General features: G+C 52.2%; 2 protein-coding genes across 23 annotated transcripts in view; one reads left to right on the top strand and one right to left on the bottom strand.

The window, feature by feature from the left end:
- Positions 1-12,654, bottom strand: part of KLC1 (kinesin light chain 1) — a 57,129-nt gene extending 44,475 nt beyond the window's left edge. For all 22 annotated transcript variants that reach the window (XR_006818693.1, XR_006818694.1, XM_046008272.1 and 19 more), the window contains exon 1: positions 12,525-12,654. The gene's annotated coding sequence lies outside the window, so the exon portion shown is untranslated. The remainder of the gene's footprint in view (positions 1-12,524) is intronic.
- LOC123943696 (translation initiation factor IF-2-like) lies at positions 1,890-13,524 on the top strand. The gene is made up of 2 exons (XM_046007906.1): positions 1,890-1,968; positions 12,525-13,524. The coding sequence occupies exons 1-2, from the start codon at positions 1,955-1,957 to the stop codon at positions 13,522-13,524; spliced, it is 1,014 nt and encodes a 337-aa protein (XP_045863862.1). The 5' UTR covers positions 1,890-1,954.
- Positions 13,525-18,044: the final 4,520 nt, after the last annotated feature.

The raw sequence follows: 18,044 nt of genomic DNA, 5'->3' as shown, positions 1-18,044 counted from the left end.
CGGGCTCTCTGCTCAGCAGGGAGCCTGCTTCCCTTCCTCTCTCTCTGCCTGCCTCTCTGCCTACTTGTGACCTATCAAATAAATAAATAAAATCTTTAAAAAATAAAAAATTAAAAAATAATAAAAATAAAAAATAATTAGCAGGCTATAGCAGCACCTGGTGGCTCAATTGTTAAGCGTCTGCCTTTGGCTCAGGTCATGCATGATCCCAGCATCCTGGGACTGAGCCCCACATCAGGCTTCCTGCTCGGCGGGCAACCTGCTTCTCCCTCTCCCACTCCCACTCCCCCTGCTTCTGTTCCCTCTCTCGCTGTGTCTTTCTCTGTCAAATACACAAATAAAATCTTTAAAAAAATAAAATTAACAGGCAATACAATTTTCAACAGTGTGACAAATTTTACCAAAACTTAGCCCCTCTCAAAAACTAACAATAAGAGGGGCACCTGGGTGGCTCAATCAGCTGAGCAGCTGACTCTTGATTCTGGCTCAGGTTGTGATTCCGGGGTCATGGGACTGCCCCCACACCCCCGACTGGGCCATATTTGGGAAGAGTCTGCTTGGCCCTCTCCCTCTTCCCTAACCCCTCCCCAGTTCATGTGTGTGCTCTCTCTCTAATAAATAAATAAAATCCTTAAAAAAAAAAAAAAAGGAATTAACGGGGAGCCTGCATGGCTCAGTCAGTAAAGCACCTGCCTTCGGCTCAGGTCATGATCCCAGGGTCCCGGGATCGAGCCCCACATCGGGCTCTCTGCTCAGCAGGGAGCGTGCTTCCTCCTCTCTCTCTGTCTGCCTCTCTGCCTACTTGTGATCTCTGTTTGTAAAATAAATAAAATCTTAAAAAAAAAAAATATTACTTGCTTAAGAAGAGTTTGTAAAACTGGGGCACCTGGCTGGTTGGAAAATTATGTGACTCTTGATCTTGGGGTCGTGAGTTCAAGCCCCACACTGGGTGTAGGGATTACTTTAAAAAAAGTGGAAAGGGGGCACCTGGGTGGCTCAGGGGGTTAAGCCACTGCCTTCGGCTCACGTCATGATCTCAGGGTCCTGGGATTAAGCCCCACATCAGGCCCTTGGCTCAGCAGTGAGCCTGCCTCCCTCTCTCTCTCTCTGCCTGCCTCTCCGCCTATTTGTGATCTTTCTTTGTCAAATCAATAAATAAAATCTTTTTTAAAAAGTGAAAAAAAAACAATTCTTGGATTTTCTGATGTCTAGTTTTTGTTTCGGTGAAAGCAGGTAAGGCTACAGAGTTGGAGTGTCGCTTCCCCAGCTTACATAACCAAGTTAAGGTTCATGTTTTAAGTCAAATGCAAAAAGGTCTCAATCATTTTCAAAACGTGACATTTTGGGGTAAAAATAGAAATATTATACCCCTTTGTAGGCTTACAATAGTGAGTCACTTTATTTTCTAAATATAACACTGTATTAGAATAACAAACATACTTATCCAACTATACACTGCCTACTCCTTCCCAAATGAGAATCACGAAATTCTACTCAAGGGAGGATGTGCTCCATCAGGGAAGTCCTGATCAGAAACTTCATCTATGGACCACAAACTGCCAGAGGCAGCGGAGAGACAGAGCTGGCCACAAAGCATTTCCAGAATGGAAATACTATTGACTCATCATCTCCTACCTGTACCACTGTATCTCCTCCAATCTCATCTTCCTCAAACCTAACCTAACCTAATCTAACCCTTTCATCTCCTCTTTGAAACTTAAATGACAAGAATAAACTGAAGGAATGAACCATACTGGTCTAAAAATCACAAAAATCTGTAAGGTGTATTCAACTGATGAATCACTAATTCTATCCCTGAAACTAGTAACACAGTACATGTTAACTAAACTGAATTTAAATTAAAAAAAAAAAAAAAAAAAAAGGCATACCTCTCAGCAGCTGCCAGTGCAGAATGCCAAACGCCTTCCTTATGTATGTTCCTGGAACTTAAATCATGCCCAAAGAAGCATGAGAAAGATTAGAAAATCCTGAGTTGTTTGAGTATGACTGAGAAAAACACTGACGTGACTTAATACAAGTTTACTTGTGGAGCAATAAATTTATACTTTTTGCACACACACGAAAAAAAAGAAAAATGTTTTAATACTAAAGACTCCCTAAGTACAGCAGCTATTCTGAACCTGTTTCCATCCTAAAACTATAACCCACTGGATAAAACAAAAGCTTGCCTTTGCCTCTTGGATGAGCGTGTCGCCGACGCCCTTGCAGAACCCAAGGAATAACGGCAGTCAGGACTCCCTGGGTCCCTTTCCCAGTCAGGCTCAGGAGGCGGCTGCGTGCGGCTGTTCTGAAATCTGCCACCTCTATGTACTCCAGGATAACCTAACCACACTACCGTGTGACGTGTGCAAGTAGCCCAGGGAGAGCTCACTTCGCTTGTCAATGACCACGCTGCACCTAAGGAAAGAGTTTTCAAGGCGGCCATGTCCCCCACAGCTGATCAGGTGCCTAACACACACCCCCTACCGCTGCACCCCTGAGCAAAGGTTCCTGGCCATAGCCAGACAGTGGACTAAGTAATTCAATCTGCCCCACAGACCCATCTCTTCAGATGCAAATTTTAAGCATGACGAACTACAGGGAACTACATCAAACAGAACACATGCTTCCTCCTAAGTCATGAAGGAGTAAGCCCAAATGCTGCAGATGTCTCTATTACAAGTCTCTGGTTGAGCCAACAAAAAGGAAAAACACCTTCATCGGACAGTGTGACTAAGAGATTATAAAACAGGGTGTTATGGGAGTCCGGGGCAAAAAAATATAAATACAGAGAGTAAGGGGAGGGATAGGTGCCGGGGTGATGGCCCCTGGGGAGGGTATGTGCTATGGCGGTTGCTGTGAATGGTGTAAGACTAATGATTCACAGACCTGTACCCCTGAAGCAAATAATACATTATATGTTAGTAAAATAAAGTAAAATTAAAAAATAGAGTATTCATTATGTAGTTAAAAAGCACCATTTTTATTTCAAAATGAAAAACAAATTAACATAATATCATAACAGGGGCACCTGGGTGGCTCAGTCGTTAAGCCTCTGCCTTCGGCTCAGGTCATGGTCCCAGGGTCCTGGAATCGAGCCCCGCATCGGGTTCCCTGCTCTGTGGGGAACCTGCTTCTCCCTCTCCCACTCACCCTGCTTCTGTTCCCTCTGTCGCTGTGTCTCTCCCTGTCAAATAAATAAATAAAATCTTAAAACAAACAAAAAAAAAGACTTCAAGGGTCTCTTACTGAACAGTGAATAAAAATAAAACATAATACGAAATTTAGATATTTTAAGTGCTAATCAAAGATACATATATGGAATAGTTTTCTTTCCTAACTAAAGAAAGGCAACTAACATATTTTTAAGGGGTGGCTGGCTGGCTCAGTCAGGAGCATGAGACTTTTTTTTTTTAGATTTATTTTTGTATTTTGAAAGAGAAACGCATGCGCACACTCACGTGGTGGGAGGTGCAGAATCTCAAGCAGACTCCCCACTGAGCACACAGCCTAGCACAGAGCTCAATCTCACCGCCCTGAGATCATGACCTAGCAGACACTTAACCGAATGAGTCACCCAGGCGCTCCGAGCATGAGACTCTTGATGCCGGGGTTGTGAGTTCAAGCCCCACACTGAGTGTAGAGATTATTTAAAAATAAGAACTTAAAGGGTGCCTGGGTGGCTCAGTTGGTTAGGCGTCTGCCTTCAGCTTGGTCATGATCCTAGAGTCCTGCGTTGCAGTCCCATGTCAGGCTCCCTGCTCAGCTGGGAGTCTGCTTCTCCTCTAACCCCCTCCCCTCTCATGATCTCCATCTCTCTCATTCTCTCTCTCAAATAAAATCTTTTTAAAAATAAAATAAAACCTTAAAATATATATATATGTATATATAAATATATATATGGGGAGGGGTGCCTGGACTGTTCAGTCAGTGAAGCACTTGCCTTCAGCTCGGGTCATGATCTCAGAGTCCTGGGATCGAGTCCCGCATCGGGCGCTCTGCTCAGCGGGGTGCCTGCTTCCCTTCCTCTCTGCCTGCCTGTCTGCCTACTTGTGATCTATGTGTCAAATAAATAAATAAATTCCTTTAAATAAATAAAATATATATCTTTTAAAACATCAATTCTCTCGGGAGAAAGAAAATGAGAGGGGCACCTGGGTGGCTCAGTGAGTTAAGGCCTCTGCCTTCAGCTCGGGTCTTGGTCCCGGGATCCTGGGATGGAGGCTCACGCTTTCTGCTCAGCAGGGAGTCTACTTCCCCCTCTCTCTGCCTGTCTCTCTGCCTACTTGTGATCTCTGTCTGTCAAATAAATAAATAAAAATCTTTTTAAAAATTAAAAAAATTTTTTTTAATTTAAAAAAAAAAAGAATGGCTTTGTTCATGGATGCCTGGGTGGCTCAGTCCGTTGGTTAATCATCTGCCTTCGGCTCAGGTCATGAGCCCAAAAGTCTTGGGATGGAGCCCGGCATCAGGATCCTTGCTCAGCAGGAAGCCTGTTTCTCCCTCTGCCTGCCGCTAACCCTGCTTGTGTTCTTTCTCTCTCTCTGACAAATAAACAAAGCAAATTTTTTTTTTAAATGGTTTTGTTCCGAGAACAGAATAAAATGAGATGTGGTACGCAGATGCCTCGTCTCCCTCAAGATTCCTGGGCCCTTGTGTACACACATCTCCCAGTTCATCAAGTCCCCCTAGGTACTGCTGTAAAGGGATTTTGTAGCAGATGTAATTAAGGCCCCAAATCACTTGACCTTAAGAAGGGAGATTAGGGGTGCCTGAGTTAAAGCCTCTGTCTTCGGCTCGGGTTATGATCCCGGGGTCCTGGGATCGAGCCCGGCGTTGGGCTCTCTCATCATCCGGGAGCCTGCTTCCTCCTCTCTCAGCCTACTTGTGATCTCTATCAAATAAATAAATAAATAAAATCTTAAAAAAAAACAAAAAAAAAACAGACAGGGAAGATTATCCTGGTAGACCTGACCTAACCACATATAAGCCTTTTAAATCTGGGTCTAGAAGTCACAAAAGAAGAGAAGTCAGAGATTCAAAGTGTAAGAGGAATTCAGGGTGTGGGAGCTTTCCTACTCTGGCTTCGAAGATGGAAGAGGCCACCTCAAGGAGCTGAGAGAGCCCCCAGCTGACAGCCGGGAACAAGGAAAGTAGGACATCAATCCTACAACCAGAAGAACTGAATTCTGCCACAACCGCAACAGCCTACGAGAGCCCTGTGAGCTTCGGAAGACAAATGCAGCCCAACGCACAACTGTAGACACGTGAGCAGCTCACCCACGGTTAACTGGAATAAACATGACTGTTTTAAGCCACTAAATTTCTAATAATCTGTTCCATAATAAGCAGAAATCTAATACAAATTTCATACTACAAAAACTTTAGAACTTAGTATTTTTTAAAGATTTTATTTATTTGTTTGGCAGACAGCACAAGTAGGTAGAGAGGCAGGCAGAGAGAGAGGAGGAAGCAGGCTCCCCACTGAGCAGAGAGCCCGATGTAGGGCTCGATCCCAGGACCCTGGGATCATGACCTGAGCCACCCAGGCACCCCATAGAACTTAGTATTTTAGTTAAGAAGAATAGAAATTTTGGATGAACCTTGAGGACAATATGCTAAATCACAAATAGTGACAAAAGAACAAATACTCTACTCTTCATTCTGAGACTGAGTTCGAGCCCCACGTTGGGTGTAGAGATTACTTAAAAAAAAAAAAAAGCTTAAAAAAAAGATAAATACTGTATGAGTGTACTTATATGAGGTATCTAAAGTAGACAAATTCATTGAATCAGAAAGTAGAACTGTGGGAGCACCTGGGTGGCTCAGTGGATTAAGCCGCTGCCTTCGGCTCAGGTCATGATCTCAGGGTCCTGGGATCGAGCCCCGCATCGGGCTCTCTGCTCCGCAGGGAGCCTGCTTCCTTCTCTCTCTCTGCCTACTTGTGATCTCTCTGTCAAATAAATAAATAAAATCTTAAAAAAAAAAAAAAAAGGAAAGTAGAACTGTGTTTGGGGGTAGGGGTAGAGGATGGGAAGTTGTTATTTAATGGACACAGAGTTTCAGTTTTGCAAGATGAAAAGGTTCTAGAGATCTGTTGCACAACCCTGTAAATATACTTAATTTTTTACCACAATTGTAAAAGAATAGAAATTAACACTTCCTCCCCTGTTTGATTAATACAAATCTTTTTTAAATAGGCGGAGTAAGTGAATTTAAGAAAACACCCCCTTGTGGATTCACCACAGAAATGAAGGCTCAATCAGCTTTTACCCATCACCTACTCTAAGCCAGCCTCAGTGAACAACACAAGTACAGTGACAAGGCGGTGCCTGGAACAGTCCACGTGAGACCGCAAGCCCACAGAGTCAACGCAAGCTCACGGAGTCACGGCAGCCACGCGGCATCACCTGGGCTTCTGAAATGGAAGAGCTGGCCAAGGACTTCCCAGATGAAGGCAACTGGAGCTTGGCGTAACTGTGACTACTGACAGCAAGGTGGTTCAGCTTGGAATGTGCGAGCAGAAATATCTGAATTAGAAGCCTGACATCACAGCTGTTTGACTCTGGCTTAAGTCACTTGCCCTCGCTGACCTCAGTTTCACCCACAGTAGAATGGGGGGGATTACAGCACCGACTTTACCTGGTTCGGTCTTCACTATTACCGGTTCTATTAGCTGTGGTATAGTGAGCTTCAGAGAAGCTGGGACATAAATTTCCACGTTACGCAATCAGCCAGGGAACAATCCATGTTTAAAACTGAGGTAACTGCAATATTTTAGAATAAGGAAATAATGTCTACTTTACATACGCACTTAGCTCAGCTTAAAATGCTTGTTCTATTGATATTCACCTACTCACTTTATTAAGTATGGGCAACGTACTAAATGTATTTAAAAGCACAGACCCGGGCGCCTGGATGGCTCAGTGGGTTGATCCTCTGCCTTCGGTTCAGGTCATGGTCTCAGGGTTCTGGGATCGAGCCCCACATCCAGCTCTCTTGCCCGAGGGGGAGCCTGCTTCCCCCTCTCTCTCTCTGCCTGCCTGCCTACTTGTCATCTCTCTCTGTCAAATAAATAAATAAAATCTTTTTAAAAATAAATAAATAAGGGGCGCCTGGGTGGCTCAGTGGATTAAGCCGCTGCCTTCGGCTCACGTCATGATCTCAGGGTCTTGGGATTGAGCCCCGCATCAGGCTCTCTGCTCAGCAGGAAGCCTGCTTCCTCCTCTCTCTCTCTCTCTCTCTGCCTGCCTCTCTGCCTACTTGTGATCTCTCTCTCTGTCAAATAAATAAATAAAATCTTTAAAAAAAAAAGAAAGAAATTATAAAAATAAATAAATAAAAGCACAGACCCAAATTGCTTTCATCTGCCTTCAGAAATTAATTAAAACAGGGGTGCCTGGCTGGCTCAGTGGTTTAAGCCTCTGCCTTCGGCTCAGGTCATGATCTCAGGGTCCTGGGATCAAGCCCCGCATTGGGCTCTCTGCTCAGTGGGGAGCCTGTTTCTCCCTCTCTCTCTGCCTGCCTCTCTGCCTACTTGTGACCTCTCTCTCTGTCAAATAAATAAATATTTTTTAAAAAGAAAAGAAAAAAGATACTCTTTAAAAAAATTTAATTAGGGGCATCTGGGTGGCTCAGTGGATTAAGCCGCTGCCTTCGGCTCAGGTCATGATCTCAGGGTCCTGGGATCTAGCCCCGCGTCGGGCTCTCTGCTCTGCAGGGAGCCTGCTTCCTCCTCTCTCTCTGCCTGCCTCTCTGCCTACTTGTGATCTCTCTCTCTGTCAAATAAATAAATGAAAAAAATGAAAAAAAAAATTTAATTAAACATAATATTGTGATAACTCTGTATGTTGACAGATAATAACTATGCTTCTCATGGTGAACATGTTGTAATGTCCGTAACTGTTGAATATGCCGTGCACTTAAATCTAATACAATACTGGGGGCGCCTGGGTGGCTCAGTGGTTTAAGCTGCTGCCTTCGGCTCAGGTCATGATCTCAGGGTCCTGGGATCGAGTCCCGCGTCGGGCTCTCTGCTCAGCGGGGAGCTTGCTTCCCTCTCACTCTCTCTGTCTGCCTCTCTGCCTACTTGTGATCTCTCTCTGTCAAATAAATAAATAAAATCTTTAAAAAAAAAAAAAAATCTAATACAATACTGTATGCCAACTAAGCTTCAATTAAAATAAGTACTTTATTTTTATTTTCTTTTTAAATTCATTTATTTATTTGACAGAGAGACACAGTGAGAGAGGGAGCACAAGCAGGGGGAGTGGGAGAGGGTGAAGCAGGCTTCCCGCTGAGCAGGGAGCCTGATGCGGGGCTCGATCCCAGGACCCTGGGATCATGACCTGAGCCAAAGGCAGATGCCTAATGACTGAGCCACCCAGGTGTCCCAAAATAAGTCCATTTTTCAAAACAGTTAAGATAAAAGTAAATGCTGAATTAATTTTGAGGGAAGAATATATTAACCATGAGGCTGCAGGGCGGAAAGACAGAAGGATGCCTTCTAGAAGAAAGCATGCAGATCACCTCTGAATTAGCACGCCTGCCTTAGGAGGTAATATTCTTTTTTTTTTTTTTTTAAGATTTTTTTTTTATTTATTTATTTGACAGAGAAAGATCACAAGTAGAGAGAGAGGCAGGCAGAGAGAGAGAGAGGGAAGCAGGCTCGCTGCTGAGCAGAGAGCCCAATGCGGGACTCGATCCCAGGACCCTGAGATCGTGACCTGAGCCGAAGGCAGCGGCTTAACCCACTGAGCCACCCAGGCGCCCAGGAGGTAATATTCCGAGGAAAATTTTAAAAGGTCACTAATAACCTCCTAGAAGCCAAATCCAAGAGCTCTGTCCATCCAAATCTTCCTTGATCTCTTAGCCAATTTGACACCGACCTCCTTCTCCACCTGCACACATGGCAACTCTGCCGTCTTTAAGTGTCAGAAGCTCTCGGAAGAGCCCTGGCTTTCAACAAGGACACGGGGTCACCCCAATCTTGATCTCCAGCCTAAACATTTGTCTCGAACTCCAAACCTCCATCTCCAACTGCCTACCGGTCCACTTGGGCACCCCAAAAGCATTCTGATTTAATCTATCCAAAACCAAACTCACTATCTCTCCCTCCTCCTGTTTTCCCCATCTTGATGGGTGTCACCAGCCAGTGAGCCACCCACGTTAGAGAAAGGGAAGTAATTCTAGATGCATTCGTTCAATAAACATTTTTTTTAAAGATTTTATTTATTTGACAGACAGATCAGAAATAGGCAGAGGCAGGTAGAGAGGGGAGGGGGAGAAGCAGGCTCCCTGCTGAGCAGAGAGCCAGATGCGGGGCTCCATCCCAGGACCCTGGGATCATGACCTGAGCTGAAGGCAGTGGCTTAACCAACTGAGCCACCCAGGCACCCTCAATAAACATTTATTAAGCATTTATAAAATCCCTGCTCCGGCGGAGATCATGGGTGTTAAGTGAAAGAGACCAACAGTAAAATGATAAGGAATATGTAGTGAGAAGTGCTCCGGTGCATGGGGAGGTGGGGACCCAGTGACCCGCAGAAGAGCAGGCTCGGGATAAGCGTGGTGCGCCTACCTGAGGGAAGACACGAGGGCCGAGTGCTTTTAGGACACTGGCCAAAACTTAGCAGAGGAGCGACACGTCACTCCAACTTAGATCTAGCAGCTCGCTCTGGCTGTGAACACGGCCTCTCCATCTCTTCTGGACTGCAGCCCTACCCTAACTCTAGACTGGTCACTCCCAAGTCAGGGCCGCCGTAACTCAGGAAGTGCTCTCTAGTCCGTCTGTATCACTGTTCCTATCGTCCCTGCCTTAAGTCAGGAGCTCTCAGGCCTCGCTTGGGGCTAATGGCTTCTCATCAAGTCTCATTTAGGTCAAATCACCTGCCGTACTAGCTCCGTTACCGCACTCAAGAATCCACCAATCCTTTACAAAAAAAAAAAAAGAATCCCCCAATCCTCCTTGCCTTCCTTCCTTCATCTTTCCTTTCCACTCTCACCCTTCCTAAATTCAGTCCCCTGTATGCCAGCACCGCTTCAAGGCCTATGTCCTCCAGGATGGCCACTACCAAATCCCACCCCTCACATTTGGCCAACTGTTCTGTTCTTTGTGTCTCATACCCAGAACTACCTTCTCAGGGCACTCAGCACAGTATCTAACCTCACCTGCGGTCCCCAACCACTTCCTTTCTCCCACCAGACTATGAGCTCCTAGAGGCCAGCAACGGTCATAATTTATCTCTGTGTCCCCAACTACTTAGCACAGCACCCACCATTCAGTTGGTTCTCAATAGCCACTTAAGACCATGCTTTCACCATTAAATATGCTAATCATTTTTATTCTACATCCTGAAATTTGACACTTAAAACCTGCCTGTACTTCTGTTTGGGATATTACTGATCACTTCCTTGTTATATAAAGTTCTGGTTTCTGATATTTCATTTATGTCTCCATGTTACACAAATCCTTCAAATTAATCAATTTTTTTAAAAGATTTTATTTATTTATTTGACAGAGATCACGAGTAGGCAGAAAGTCAGGCAGAGAGAGGGAGAAGCAGGCTCCCGCTGAGCAGAGAGCCCGATGCAGGGCTCGATCCCAGGACTCTGAGATCATGACCGGAGCCGAAGGCAGAGGCTTAACCCACTGAGCCACCCAGGCGCCCCAAATTTTTGACTTTTATAGTCCCATATGGAAACCTACACACTGGCTTATCTATTATCAACATTATGAAACATGCTTAAAAATATATACTTTTTTAAAACATATAATTTTAAGGGCGCCTGGGTGGTTCAGTGGGTTAAGCCTCTGCCTTCAGCTCGGGTCATGGTCTCAGGGTCCTGGGATGGAGCCCCGCATCAGGCTCTCTGCTCAGCAGGGAGCTTGCTTCCTCCTCTCTCTGCCTGCCTCTCTACCTACTTGCAATCTCTCTTTGAAATAAATAAAAAATCTTTAAAAAATTTAAAAAAATGTGTAATTTTAAATAACTACAGCCAAGCTTTAATTTATTTTAAAATACTGAAGATACTACCTGCCCCTCCACAGTGGCATCTTCCCCCCCCACCCTTCCTGGAGGTACTGCCCTGACTCCCCTGCAGGTCCTTCCACCTTCTCTTGCGTTGTCTGCTGTTTCCAGAAGGCACCTCCAGGCAGAGTGAATGCGCCAGGTCACGGTGAAGTTGCCACCCCGGGCCCTCCGCCCGCCTGACTAACACCCCAGGGCTGCCAGGCTCCACTGCACCATGATGCTGCATTCTCTGATGAGGGAGAAACCGGCTCTTAGGAGTGCCTGGCCTCCCACATGCGGCTCCCCACAATCTGAACTTTTTAAAATTTAGCATCACTGTATGCTTACACCGAGGTAGGAAACAGAACAATGAAACCGCATTTCCCACCGTCATGGAGGCTCGCTGCCAATGCGCGGAAGAGGTAAATCCGGAACTGTGACAAGGTCAGGAGACTTCACCTCGCCCCGGTTTCGGCCTTCACCGAACCAGTGCCATGTATGCCGAGCAAGGGCTCTGATCAACAGCTTAGTCACGCTCTACCCAGAAGTCCTCAGACTCTAACCAACGCAGGGAATCAAGGAACGGCCCTTCTACATGCCAGGGTAAACAGAGAACCCCGATTTCCCTGTTCTCACTTTTTACAGACATTCCTGCAAGTACTCCTTATCAAACGCTTAACACGCATTCCCGGTGTGCTGTTTCAAAGCTCCGTCACGGAGCCGCCCCGTCCACAAACCTTCCGTTCTTCAGGAAACCAGCCCGGCCCCCAGGCACTGAGGCTACTTTTCCGACGCTGTCGGGTTTCACGGGCAGAGGCGCACAGAGTAGGCCACCGCGTCGGGGCTGCCGCAAGCGCAGCGACGCGAGCGACGCCAGCCGAGGCGGACACCGGACGAAGCGATTCGCGTCTGGCAATTCGAAGACGGGGTTCGCCGAGGAGGCTCGAGAAGCCGGCCCCGCGCCAGGATCCCGGCCCTGCGCCAGGGACCCCGCGCGCTCCCCGCCTGCCCGGCAGCCGGTCCCCGCGAGTTGACAGGCGCGCCCGCCCAGGGCGGTGCCGCGGGAGAGGGCGGGGGCCGGAAGGAAGAGGGAGGACTCGGACAAAGCCACCCAGCCGGCCGCCCCTCCCCGCGCGCCGCGCTCCCGGGGGCGGTCGTCCCCCCACCCCCAGTCGCGCGGCCCGGGGGTCCGCAGCTGTTCCCGCGAGCCGCCGCCCCGCGCGCAGCGCGGCCGAGCCGGAGTGCGGGACCGGGGACGCGCCGAGGGGACCGTCCACGCGCAGGAGCCGGGGCCACAGACAGGGTTGGGGAAGGGGCTGTGTCCGCGGGTGAAGTCTCGGAGGGGCCGCGGGGCGGGGGAGGACCGCGGAGGAGGACCCGGGCGGGGCCGGGCCGGGGAAGACGACCCGCCGCGGACGGGGTCAGGGCGGGGGCCGGACGACTGCAGTCGGGAGCGGCCGTGCGGGAGGACGGGGGACCGGGGCGCGGCCGGGAAGGGGGCCGAGGACTCACCGTGCTGCTCCCGCGGGGCCGCGCGCTCGCGCTGTCAGCTCCGGGAGGTCGCGGGGCGCGTGCGCGGAGCAGGACCGCGCGGGGCCCGCCGCCTCGGCTGCCTCAGACGCGGCGCCGCGGTCACGAACGAGGGTCCCCGGCGCGGCCGCCCCGCAGCATCCTCGGTCGCCCGCGAGCGCTGTCCCCCGCGGCTCCTCCCCGCGCCCGCCGACTCCGCTCCGCTCCTGCTCCGCCGCTCCCGCCGCCGAAAATGGCGTCTCGGCGGCCCTCCCCCGGCTCGGCGCTCCCGCCCCACAATGCCGCGCGCCTCCGTGACGTCACCGGCCCGCCACCGGGGGGCGGGGCGCGGCGCGGAGCTCTGCGGACGCGCCGGAAGGGGGCGCTGGGGCGGGGCGGCACCTCCCTGGACAGCCGCGCCCGCGGCCCTCGCTGCTGCGCGCGCGTCTCCCGAGGGCTGGTCACTGTGTGCCAAGCCCCGTCTTCACGCGTGCGACTCCCGGGAGCCCGCAGGAGGGGCCCTGAGGGGCTGGCCAGCCCGCAGTCCTCTCCGGGAGAGCGAGTCTGGGTCGAGACCCGGGCCGCGCGCATCCCGTTGGTCCCTCGCTGCCCCAGGATCCTCGAGACTCAGAGCTCAGAGGAGCTTCCAGCGCTCCCCTCGGCCACCCAGGCCTCGCACGAGCCGCGCCGCCAGGGCCCGGCCCGGGCAGAGCTTCCAGCCCCGCAGCCGCGCCCCGCGCCCCGACCTCCAGCCACGCCTGAAGGGCAGTCCTTGCAGGCCGGAGAGCGCGCCCTGACTCAGCAGCCAGCCCGGAGCGCGCAGGCCGGCTCCGGGGAGGCCGGCGGAGCTCGCCCGACCACCCCCCGGGCGCTGCGGCCGCGCCAGGTGCGGGGCCCTGCGGCATTGTTCGCCCGGAGGCCTCGGCCGCGCACTTGCTGTCCGACCGCTGCGCTCTTCAAACCGGCCAGGCCGGCCCCCGCGGCCGTTCTGACCCTGCAGTGACACAGTCTCCGCGCGAGTCAGGGGGTGCGGCCACGGTGCCAGCGGCGCTATGGTGTCAGCGCGGAAAGGCCAGCCGGAGCGGCGAGGGGGAAGCAGTCAGACCACCTTCCCACGCTCCCTTAGTGATCTGGCCCCACCTGCTCTTCCACAGGCCCCGAGGGGCCGGGCACTCGGCCGCCATCAGGTGCTCTAGAGAAGACAGGAGCAGGGAGGCTCCTTTCCCTATGACTCTGGGCTTAGCGACTGTCCCCTCCACTCACCCAGAAACCTGAGATGCTTGATGTCCTCTTCTAATGAGTCGTCTCCTGCATATTGCCGTGGCCCATCCCTCTCCGTCCCCACTGCTGTCACTGTGTGTAGGCTTTATTGTTATCTTGTTCTTTGATTGTCTCAACAAATACTTGTTGAGCGGCCGTGGTCCCCACCATAAGAGCCACGGTGTGCTGGTAAAGAGGATAGGTGAGACCCCGCACCAGCTCGCACAGTGCCTGCTGTGCCGAGAAGAGTAAGGTAAGGGCGGGGTAGAGTGAACGCCTAAGTGAGCCGAAGGGGCCTAAACTGAGCTAAACGGGGAGGGAGAGCACTCCAGGCAAAGGTCCTCAGGCAAGGATGAGTCTGGAGTGATGGGGAGAGGGAGAAAAGGCCCATTCATCCACCACCTCTGCAGGTCCCCTGAATGGGATCCTGCTACTTGCCTCGTGGAAATGCCATCATGTACCCATCGTCCAGGGCAAGGGGCTGGGGCACAGGCATTTCGGGCCGTCCTCACTCAGAGTCTCACACTGACACTAACAATCACCCGCCATCGGGGGCAGCCCTGGGCATTCTCAGCGGCTTTCAATCCTCTGATCCTCAGAACTCCAAGAGAGACGCACTGCTGTCCCCGTTTACAGAGGTTGCCTGGTTTGCTTGCTGCTTCCAAGGATTAACTCAGCTCTGGGAATCAGAAGGGAGCCACTCTACACTTCCTATGTGGGCACTAGCAGAACTGAGGAGAGCTTTTGTGCTGGAAAGCCTCAGCAAGGCTACTCAGAGGTGGCAAATCCATTCTCTGTCCTCCCCACAACTAGAGGACCAGGGCCCTGGGAAGCACACACCGGTGGGCACGAGACTGATGGCCTTGAGCATCCTTGTTACCAATAGCCTGCTGGGCTAGCCAGGGTCCCAGAGGGTCAGCCGGGGTCCTGGAACGTGGGGCTGTGGTCAGGGCACCACGGAACCTTCGGAGCAGGCTCCCTTAAGTGCTCTTCCCTTTTGAAAAAGGCAGCCTGCATGGGTGGGCCACCTCCTTCTCTTCCTCTCTGTCTCTCCTTCCTCCTGCTTTCCCCAGACGTAGATGTCCTATCCTCTGCCCTCCTTCCCCTCCTTCTCTGACCCTTTCATTTCCGAGTTGTGAAAGCAGAGCAGATCAGCGGACAGCCTGGAGACTGAAACGGGCTGGGGCTGTACAGAGTACAGATCTGGAGGCGCCTATAGGACCCAGATGAAGCCAAGGCTCAAGTCCCCTGGTCAAGGAAGAGTGAAAACAGCCACATGCCAGACTCCTGCAGCTGACCAGGCACCTGGGAGTCAGAGATGACTCAGGAGTGTACAGTCTCCATTCCCGAGATTTACTGAGTCCCACTGGTGTCAGGTGTGAAGCTGGGCAGGGGGAGAACAGACACCCCTACACTGGCCAGCCCCTGTGGAGCTGAGACGGAAAGCTCAGCACTGGCTCAGATGCTGCTGGGGGGGGGGGGGGGTCTATGACCCTCAAGGGTCAGGGGATTCCTTGGAAGAAGGACATTGACAAGTGGGAAGTGGCAAGTGGGAAGGACCCAGCAGCCGAACCCAAGTGATGGAACTATAGGGAGAAAACCGTGTCCAACACAGAACAAAGCCCACAATCATCTGTCTCATTTGGAGCATGGAGAGGGGTCGTGCTTCCCACTGTAAATGTCTGGCTGTCTCTATCCAGGAGCAGCCCTTTGGAGGAGAATGGGATGCTGGGATTTCCCTTTGATCCCCAGGGGTCTGCTGCCCAGTGGATACCCCAGTCCATTAGGGTCTAAGGAGGAGAGGGTGGGGGGAAGGAGTCCCCAAACCCTGCAGCTGGGAGGGTGGGAAGTCATTCTTGGGTGAGTGTCCTCCATCCGGAGGGGGCGACCTCTCCGGGTGGTCCTGGCCAGAGAGGGGGGGCCTGCGCACCCCTGGAGAGACAGGCAAGGAGGAGGGTAAGCGCAGGTTGTATGGCCGGTACCCCCCAGCTTCCCGCGGGTCCCGCTGTGCTTCCTCCGAGGCACTCCCACCCGGTTCCGCCCCCCCACCCCTGACCTGGGAGCCTCCTCTCGCCCCCTCCAGCATGGGCACCGCCCACATGCACACCTCTGACCTAGGAGCCTCTCCCACGACCCCTTCGGCCAGGGCACCACCCCACCATGCCCCTCCAGCACTGAGCCACCTCCCGCCCCTCCAGCATGGAAACCGCCCCCACACTCACCCCTGATCTGGGGGCCTCCCCCCACCTCCAGCCTGAGTACCGCCCCCCCCCAGGCCCCCTCCAGAACGGGAGCCGCCACCACCACCCCCCCAGCCCACCCCGGTGCAAGCTGAGTCTGGCCACCCTCGGGTCTCCGGCATGCCCGGCGCGGGGGGGGCGGCCTGGCCTGGCATCGGGACCAGAACCCAGAGCCGCGGCTACTCTGGGCTGCGCAGCCTTGCTCTCCACCCAAGCCACACCCTTTCTGGTCCCGAGGCTCAGCTTCGGAGAACAACCTTTACCGATTTGCGGGGTGTTTTTCCTTTAAGCAGCTCAAGCCGAGCCTGGACATTAAGCTGCCGGGACCGCTGTGGCGAGGCCAGCGAGCACAGCAGCACTTTGGGTGGAAGGTGGAGGACCCTGAGCCTCTCTCGCTCCCATTTTTCTCTGAATGTAGGGCAGCTTAGGCCTGGGTCCTGCTTGGGGAAGCCTGACTGCCCAGGGGTGCCCAGGGTCCCCAGAGAGAATGACCCAGGCCCACGGCACTGCGGACTCGCCCCTGCCCTCCTGCAGTCCTGGCCAGCCTGTTTCCCCAGGAGTGAAGCTGCCCATTCCTGGCCCCAGCCAAGAGCGCTTCACTGTTGGGAAACCCCTGCACTGCCCTGCAGAGAGTCCCAGCCATCCTGGCGCCCGGAGCCCATTTCCTGCTGGCCCTGGGGACATCAGGCCATAAGGGAAGCTATACTGGATGGTCCAGCCCCTCACGCAGCCCTGTGTGTAAGGCCCAGGATGTCTCCAGATGGGGACTGACGCTCAGACGCAGGCAGGAAGGGCAACGGTCCTGCTCGAGAAGCAGCACCACGGCCGAGTGTGTGTTTGCACACTCAGCACCCACTGGGGAGCCAAATGTGTCTCTGCACCAGAGCCGAGACACTCCCAGTGCCCAGGAGACTAGCCTATGACACGCCCTCTCACGGAACCATGAGGCAAATGAGAAGACGTGCTGGACTTCCACAGTACGTGGCCTGCAGACCTGAGCCATTTTATGCGGCCGTCTAAAAGGGGTAACACCCGCACCTGGGTGGGTAACAGGGCAGAGCCCCTGTTACAGAAACCACGGGGTCTAGTGTGATGGACATGATGAGAAGCCAGCACTGGGGGCGGGGAGCCTGGGATTAGGCACAGGTCGTGGGAAACGGACATTCTCCTTGGGGATCCCCCCATTTTATGATGAAAATATTCAAACGTGTAGAAGAATACGTAGCGTGCACACTGTGCACTACAGTGAACATCTCGCCCGCTTATCCCGTCCCTGATTCCTCCAGCCCTCCCGCTCCACCCTACACCGGCCTGTGCGTCTCATGAATGGAGCCGGGCGTTTGTTTCTCGGGAGCATTTCCACGATGAGCGCGTGTGAAACACACACGTCCAAAGATACCATCCGGCTGACATGTGTCCCTGAAGCCTTCGGGAGGTGGACCGCAGACCCCTCCCTCACGCCCCTTCGCAGTCACTGTTCTGTTCTCTGTTTTGTTTACTGTAGTTTAGTTTTGCCGGCTCTGGCGTTTTACAGAAAGAGAATCCCACAGTGTGTCCCTTTTGGGCCCAGCCCCTGTCACTCAGCCTGCGGTGTTTGTGCCCACCCTTCCTGCCACTCCCCTGTATATGGTCCAGCTCTGGTTAACAAGAATAGAGCTGACCGGGGCACCTGGGTGGCTCAGTGGATTAAGCCGCTGCCTTCAGCTCAGGTCATGATCTCAGGGTCCTGGGATCGAGTCCCGCATCGGGCTCTCTGCTCAGCAAGGGGCCTGCTTCCCTCTCTCTCTGCCTGCCTCTCTGCCTACTTGTGATCTCTCTCTGTCAAATAAATAAATAAAATGTTTAAAAAGAAGAAGAAGAATAGAGCTGATCTGAGCTCCCTTGCCTGAGTCTCTGGGAAACACGCGTTTTCATTTCTCTGGAGTGAATTTCTGGGAGTGGGGCTACTGGCCACCGGGAGGTGACCTTTTCCCTAAGCAACTGGCGGTTTTCCGCGCCCGGCAGCTCGCGGTATGGGACAGCC

Source organism: Meles meles, chromosome 6 (assembly GCF_922984935.1).
Source record: "Meles meles chromosome 6, mMelMel3.1 paternal haplotype, whole genome shotgun sequence".
Taxonomy (NCBI): domain Eukaryota; kingdom Metazoa; phylum Chordata; class Mammalia; order Carnivora; family Mustelidae; genus Meles; species Meles meles.
Note: the sequence above shows the minus strand (reverse complement) of the source record. Positions and strands in the feature narration are given on the sequence as shown.